The sequence below is a fragment of the Pygoscelis adeliae genome, unplaced genomic scaffold, assembly GCF_000699105.1.
Source record: "Pygoscelis adeliae isolate BGI_AS28 unplaced genomic scaffold, ASM69910v1 Scaffold142, whole genome shotgun sequence".
NCBI classification, from domain to species: Eukaryota; Metazoa; Chordata; class Aves; order Sphenisciformes; family Spheniscidae; genus Pygoscelis; species Pygoscelis adeliae.
Window position 1 is genome coordinate 160,743 of NW_008824247.1, and position 8,552 is coordinate 169,294.

General features: G+C 35.6%; 1 protein-coding gene across 1 annotated transcript in view; it reads right to left on the bottom strand.

Annotated features, from left to right (window-relative positions):
* Positions 1-8,552, bottom strand: part of PARP4 (poly (ADP-ribose) polymerase family, member 4) — a 58,841-nt gene that overhangs the window by 17,919 nt on the left and 32,370 nt on the right. The window contains 7 exon segments of the mRNA XM_009335259.1: positions 266-365; positions 2,775-2,962; positions 4,478-4,545; positions 4,780-4,975; positions 6,309-6,313; positions 6,669-6,801; positions 7,222-7,303. Coding sequence (XP_009333534.1) covers positions 266-365; positions 2,775-2,962; positions 4,478-4,545; positions 4,780-4,975; positions 6,309-6,313; positions 6,669-6,801; positions 7,222-7,303 — 772 coding nt within the window.

An 8,552-nucleotide genomic window follows, 5' to 3' on the forward strand; every position in this document is an offset into this window, starting at 1 on the left:
GCACCTTTGCAATACTCAAACTAAATACTTCTCTTTCTCACTTACTATCAATTTATATTTAAAATAAAGAAGGCTTAATAGACAAGCATCTCTCCTTCCACCTTCTATCAAATGTTTCTTGAACGATCTTATTGTAATAGCAAAGCCACGTGATCCCATGAAAAGTAGTAATTCCAATTCTGAGATACTGAAGATATGCAATATCAGATATTGATATATCAGACAATGATCACATACTGAATATAGTCAAGGTTTATAAATGTACCTTTGCCTTCCAGTTATACTTTGATTTCAGGTCAAAGTATTCAAATGCTCCAGCACCATACTGGGACAAAGATCTCAGCATGTGTCGATTTGCTGTGGAACTAATAAAAAAAATTCTTTATGTAATTATTGAATAAAATTGTTCATCCAATACTCTTTTTAAATATTTTGTTTTTAATTAGAATTGCAAGCTTTTTTAATCTGAATTTTTAAAATTCTATCCCTTTTTCAGGGGACAGACCAACTGAAAGCAACTGAGTCAATGAATGTGCTGCTATATTAAGATTTCGTAACAACACTCAAGGAAATTACATGGTACATGAGTTTTTACATGTCACGGTGCACAGCTGTGCAGAGAAATTAACTTAGGTTCAGACACCAGTAAGACTGCATCAAAATGATCCTGATCTTGAACTAATTAACCTCAACCTCAGCAGAGCTATTTAGCGTGGACACAGCTCTTACAGCTAAGTCCAGTGCCTAGGGATACTAGGGAGTGTTACTATCTGAACAATATGGATATAACCAATATGGTAACACTTACTAGCCTGACAGAACAGCAGGCTCTGCTCACCAACACTCTTGACTACTGTGAAGCTATTTCATAGGTATACATACAAATGAGAGCTTTCTAGAGGATTAAAGAAGAACACTTAAGCAGATGAGAATTCTTTTGGGCAAGAAACAGCACAGTGTGTCTCGAATCTTTGTCGGACAGAAAGTAGACTTATTCCTCAACAGGACCATACCACTGTCTTAGTGACCTTGTGAATCCTCACCAAAACCCCTCAAAGCAAAATTAAATAGTACAATTGTATCTATGCTAAGAACACATAACATCTTGGGTTTAAAGTTTACTGCTCTTTTAAAAGTCTTTTTATAGATTTTGCTGCCTTGTACAACTCTGTAAAGTACATATCTTGCACTATTTAAATTTTTTTTTCCATTTACCCACAGAGAATTATCACGGATAAAACAGATGTAGTATTCTCTGTTAATTCAGCCTTCTAGAAAACACTCTGTCTACGCAAGAGTATGAACCAGAGTGAACTACTCTTTTACACCTCTTCACCATTATTACTTTACCAATGTAACACGTTAAATACAGATCCCGCCTACTGAAAGCAGATTGGTGCACATTAGCACATTAATGTTAGTGATCTAGAGGAACCATTAGAAGTCATGCCCTCTCAGACTACCAGCACTGAGGTAATCCATTGCCAGGCCTAGTTCCATCATATCAATAACCAATAATCAATGAATGTAAGTATGCTGAACATGAACATAACAGGAATGTAAATATCATAGAATCATAGGATAGTTTGGGTTGGAAGGGACCTTTAAAGGTCATCTAGTCCAACCCCCCTGCTGTGGGCAGGGACATCTTCAACTAGATCAGGTTGCTCAGAGCCCCGTCCAACCTGACATTGAATGTTGTCAGGGATGGGGCATCCACCACCTCTCTGGGCAACCTGTGCCAGTGTTTCACCACCCTCAGCGTAAAACATTTCTTCCTTATATCTAGTCTAAATCTACCCTGCTTTAGTTTAAAGCCATTCCCCCTTGTCCTGTCTGAAAATGCTGTCAGTACTGCTAATGGACGCATACCATCTGTTCTTTATTGTGTGTTGATGCAAATTCCATTGCAGTCATAACAAATGATTACTTTGGAAGAGCACTGGGATGTCTGGTACATGGCCTGAAGGGTGTGCTTGCCCAGTGCTGGGAGAGGGCCCATAGCCATGAGATCTGGGGAATGTTGCAGGAGCTATGGGGAAGGTGTCATTAAAGAAAACCAGTCCTACCTAGAACAACATGACCCTCACCACTGGTCTTTATTTTGATGTATCCTTGCCAGCCCTCCCAGGATATGGTAAGAACCTAACACCTCCCTGACCCCTTCCCATTTATGCCTTGCAACCTGAAATATGTAACTGTAACCCAGTTTTTTTTTTGTAAAAAGTTGTTTCAGTCATGTACATATCTTTCTAGTCCATTGTTACTGAAAACAAACTACATTGCAATGAATTTCAGTGTTCCTCTGATCGTTGAGAAGTCTAGTGCTTATTTTGTCTTTAAGTAATTACCTTACAAAACAAATGAAAATTAAGTAATAAAATTATACAACTACTAACATTGCATTCAAATTGCACTATTAAAATGAGACTATACCAAAACATGAAATGCAAAATTTCAAAACGTTAACTCTTGTATTTTTCAATTATATTCTTAAATAGTGTAGTTGTTATAATGAAGAAAGATATGAATAAGTAAGACTACCTGGACATGGAATTAATGTTATTGTAGGCATCTTACCTTTGAAATTCCTCACAGATTTTCCATTCCGTTATTAAAGGTAGGCAAATATTTCTGCATTTAATCTAAACATACATATATATTTAAGGCAGTACACTCAGGCATCTGACAGTTCTCAGCTTACTAACCTCTCACTTCGAATAAATTATCAGTGCTTCCAAACAAATGCAATTGCTAGCTAACTTTGTACTTACCCAACACCACATGTAAATAACCTCGTATGTTGGACATTATCTTTCACAATCTGGAAGGTCACACTCTCATTCTGAATGTGTCCATCTGATATAAGAAGAATGTTATGGTGTCCTTGAGAAGGAAATAGCAGACTTAAGTAACGTAAGATCTTCCATAAATCAGTGTTTCCCAATGTTGCAGTAGCAGACTGAAAAGTGAAGTATTACAATTTTAGTTTAATTTATTTTTTCCTAAAATAACATATAATGTATAATTTAATCTTTATTTCATTATATATGACTCCTGGTTTCCAAATATAAATAATTAAGTCTTAAGTTTTATTTGTTCCTTCTCTTCTATAATTACCATGAAAGATAAAGCTTAAGGTCCATCTAGTCCTGTATCTTTTCTGGCTTAGGCAAAAGGCACAGGCAAAATAGATAAGAAAAATAGTAAATTCTACTCCTACATTGTTTTCAGAGCTTTCAGTAATCAGTGGTTTGAGGAATTCTAGAACTGGAGTTTTCATCCAGACTATTCCATCTAAAAGCTATTTACAGCTCTTACTTTTAATTTGCCTAACCCACTTTCTGCATTGAATTACAGTTTAGCCTCAACATCAAGCACCTCAAGAAGTTCTGCTATTTATTATGCATGAAAAGGACTGTTTGGTTTTTATTTTAAATCTGCCAATCGATCATTTTGCTGGATGTCCTGTGATCCTTAAGTGGTGAGAAACAGCAAGTAACCATCCCTATTCCCCTCTCTCTCTGTTTATCCTGAAAAAGAGATTACTGTGTAAGGATTCAACAGAGGCTAAAAAAAAAATCAGGACGAGTCCTCTCCTTGTACATGGTCTTCCGTGTATCTGGCCATCTTTGTTTTCTGTGTCCCTAGCTCTTCAATTTGAGATGGACTGACCAGAAGCGCATATAGTATTCAAGATGCCACAGCAATACAGATTTATACAGCTACCTAAGTGTTTACCTTTCTGACTGCTGCTGAACATTGGGCTACCATTTAAAAAGGACTATTCACAATGGCTCCAGTATCTCTTTTCTGGGTTAAACCCCAACATTGTACAGATATAGTTAGTGTTGTTTTTCCCTTTGTGTTACTCTGCATTGATCACATTTGCATCTTACCATCCCATTTTCAAGATATTCATTATATTAGTATCTTACGCTTTATGCTGCCATCAAGGAGCTTTAGTTACAGATGAGAAGCCTATTTCTGGCACTGACAAGATATGGTACTAACCAAAACCTGTTGTCCTAAGTAGTCTACATCCAATCTTTTGGTGCCAAAAGCATTTTCCTTTTCACTGAAAGTCCTTTGGCCGAAGTGCTGCCTTCACTTATAAATTATAGATTTCCAGAATGAAGTCAATCATTTCCTCTCTTTCTGCTGTGAGCAGGCAATGAGAGATATGAAACTCCAAAAGATAAATTTAGGGGGAAACACTGAAAAATGTTCTAACATTGATAGCTACTCAGCTTCAAAATAACAACTTAAGTAATTGCTTAAAACCAAACTGGAATGAATATTCAGATGTGGCTGTGCTTGGTACTAGGGAAAACAGACTTCAAATAGACTAAATTACTTAGAAGCTGGCCTAAAGAAAAAGAAAAAAAGACAAAAAGTTGCGTAACAGGGTTTTGCAATGATAAGCATCCCATACAAAGAAGCTTTCTTTAGAATACAACCAAACTGATTTACTTACTGTAATAAACTCCTTCAGTGATGCCAAATCATTTATGATGTTCATTGAAGAAGAAAATTCTGTGAAATCTGTTAATAAAGATTTATATGAAGAGTACTAAAATATTAAGCGTGTAGCAACAATATGGAAACAAAAGTTTAAGTTTTATGACTGGAATACCAGAGTAGAAGTATTCCATACTGCTACACGTTCCTGGTTGCAGTTCAGTGTATTATGCTGGTTTGATAATAATGATGTACATAAAATTAAGCCATGACAAGAAGGTAAAAGGTGGCTCTCAGGTAAAAAGGAAATAAACTCACTTGTGCCAAATTTGACTACATTCACTCTTTGTCTGAAACAAAATAGTTCCAAAACATGTAAAGCAATCTGCTTTGCTTGGTGTAGAGCTGAACCTGCCATAGAATTCGAGCAATCTAATAAAATAATAATTTCACTGGACAGCTGCTCTTCTTCAAATGCTGTTTCAAACTCTGGTTGGAATACAAGCATGCAAGCCTATAGAGGCAGAAACAAAATCATCAGCACAGTGGACAAATACTATTTCATTAGGAGTGTACCCAAGCATCTTCATTTTTCTTGTTATGGATGAAAGCAAAATATAGCCACATTTCAAAGCTTTAAAAAATATATGTCATTTACTCTTAATGCCTGAAAAGTGCAGCTTCCCTGTCCTTTACCTATATCTCAGGTCTCACATGAAAAACTGGAAAAGGAATTTTGTGGTTTCATGTTCCTATCTGATTCACTCTTCTGCAAACAGCACTGGATTCTCTTCTACAAGTTAAAAAAAAAAAGAAAAAAATCACAGATATCATCTTTTACAATCATCACTGCCACCATCAGTTTGTGAGAAGTACTAGAATTAAAAAAAAAAGTAAACCAGAAGTGCATACTGTCCTTGCTATGAATAGAGATGCTATGAAAAACAAAGGCTTTCAAAAGTGGAACAATGAAATGCTTGAAGGCGTGAAAGTGTTTCCAATAGGGAAGGAAAGGTTTGCAGTTTGGAAACACAAATAGGAATCTCTTTCTTTCTCTTTTCCTTGGAATATCAGTATTATTGCAGTAATGACTGCAAAGAAATTCCTAAACTAATATATTTAAACTAAGCAACTCTGATTAAAAGGAAGAAAAATAAAAGACATCATTGCTAGAAAGAAAACAATCTTATCTGTCATTTTACTTATTTTAATCAATTTCAACATTGGATGGACAGATTTGTAACACCAAGACTTTACATTTCACCTCTGCAGCATTTTACCTTATTTAAGGAAAAAAAAAAAAATAGCTGAAAATAACTAAACGTGCCAGGGACTTCACAAAAAATGTGGGAGAATGAAACAGCTTCTAATAACCTGGAATCACATATTTTAAGTTTTAAATGTATTTCTCAGGCAAGGAGTTACTGTGGGTTAAGGTAAAAGGGGTTGAACTGATCCTTCTTTTCCTACCTAATCTTTTATTAATGTTTTCCAGTGGTGATAATGAGCTCTTCTGTGACATAGCCACAGCTGGATTCTGTTTCTGGGTGATCCAGAGTGTTAGAAGTGCTAGCTATGTCTTTTTCACTTATTAGTGAAAAAGAAAAGATTCAAATGCCTTTGAGAATAATCACTGCAGCAATAATAACTACAACAGAATGCAAAATCATCTAGGAAGGCCAGATGCTTTAAAATAAAACACTGACAGATTCTATAAATATGTGTAAGTTGTAAACAGAGCCCTACAAATTTCATGGTTTAAAATTTTACTTATTTTTAATTAGTATAGCAATTGCATGACTCTGAAGCTACTTAGTTCCAGCCTCAGCCATGACTTATTTGTTCACTTCCACTGCTGCAAATGCAACATCTGTATCAAACACTGCAGTCACATTTCTATGAAATACAAACAGCAGCACAACAGTTAGAAAAAAGTGTTTTAACAGAAATGATTGGACACTGTGTTGAAACATTTACCCTCTTACAAGGCAAAGGATAAAACAAAAGCAACAAGATTCCATGCAACTGAAAAGAAGACTAATTTCTGGAGAATACTCAGCTTAATAAAACAGATCAAATTGACCACTGTCCATGATGTGAAATTTTTCTTCATCTTCTACTCATCAAAACTAAACTGTTCTTGTTTATTATGTTTTAGCATATTCAGTAGTACCTCATGAACAGTACAAGTTATGCAGTACCTCAACTCATTTTGTTGGGATGCTTCTCTACCCACATTCGAGGTAGGTAGACCTGAGAAATCCAGATATCTAGAACAAAGCCACTAACGTCCAAGGAGCTGTTCTCCACAGTCTTAATTACAGCCTTGCAGTCTGTTTTCTAGAAGAGGAGAAAAATAGGCTTTTAAATATTTATTTAATAACAATACAGTGAATATTATTTACATTCTGAGAACAGGGAATGACGACAGCAGATTTAATAGGGGTAGTCCCAAAGCTTTTTGCCAAAAAGGTTATAGAAACTTTACAAGGTACAGTTTCTATTTACATATTACATTTTTTAAAATATCATTCACTTTCCTGAATGTATTTTTAAATAAGAAGACAACCAAAACAGAAAGGCTTCAAGCACAACAGAAAGTTTCATCCGAGAGAAACAGAGGACCAAGCTGTTTGCAGAATGAACAGTGCACAAAGCCAGATATGATCTGGCACAAGTGTTTTCTAGGATAAAAGTTCCATTTGAAATACACAGCAGAACTGCCAAGGCAGAGACATAGTTACAGTGAAATTAATTTACCTTTATTTTCAGTTTATGTGTCCAACTATGTATGTGTTCAATACTAGATGGCACCTCAATAGACATATCCACGGAAAATCCACTAAATAAGAGAAAAGAAAAAAAAACCTGAATGGCACTCCAGGGAAGATGATATTTAATCTGCATACCATGACATCTCCATGAGAAGGAGCTATGTTTCCTGTCCTTTTTAACTCTGTGGATAAAAGTGGAGAATACTGAATTAGCTTCTGTCCCTAGGATACCCAAAGAATAACCATGCTGATTCACTACGAGTATTCATAGTTTAAAAGGTTAGAAGGAATCAAGAGGCCATTTGACATGATCTCCTCTATAACACATTACATAACAATTTAGCCAATTATCCCTTCATTTAACCTAATTTTTTATTTTCTAAAGCAAAGCTTCATAACAGACAGCCAAAATTGGATTTCAGAGAAGGCAAGTTTATCATTTTCCCTGGCTAACTGTTCCAAACCTCACTGCTAAAACTGCATGTCTTTTTTTTCTTATTCAGCTTCAATTTCCAGTCTTTGCTTCTTAGTTTATTTCTGTAATGACATTAAAAAGCAATTTGATAGGTGCAATCATACAATACAAGATACATAAAAGACACAAGATACCATACGTCATGGAATCACCTCCCAGTTTGCAGACAGAGGTCAATATGTGTGGCCTTGAGGCTGGGTTTTTTATTGTTGTTGGGGTTTTTATGTTTTGGTTTGTTTTTTATTTTTTTAAGGTCTTCAGATTGGCATTTTGCCAATTTCAGTCAGTCTTGCCTAACAAAGTAAAATAATTTTCTCTCTTCACTACTTCTTGGTTTGTATATTTTTGGACTGTACTAGCCATTTTTGCCACAATATCACAAAGGCTGTTCATTCCAGGTTGTTGACTCACTGGGTGAGTAATAAACCCCGGGTTATTGGTAGTTGTTGTATTCCAGGATATAATCCCCCAAGATGTAGATATGTAGGGCTATCATTTCATCTACATGTAGCCTTGCATTTGTCAGTCTTAAAGCATTTTTGTTACATGGGCCCATTTTAATAAATATTCTTGACTATTCTGAGTCCTAACCTCAATTATTATTAATGTACCATGAATCTGTGTATCCTTTGCATACCATATGACCAATTATTTTCTATTTACAGCCACCTCTCCATTATCCTTAAGACGCTTGTGGATAAAACATGCAATACATGTGCACAGCCCCAAAGTATCCGCAGAAAAAACCAGCCTGCAGCCAGAAAAACATATTATGTTATTAATATAATACTAATAATTTTGCAGGTAACTTAGATGTCTTTGTGCTGCTCCCTCTAGAACCT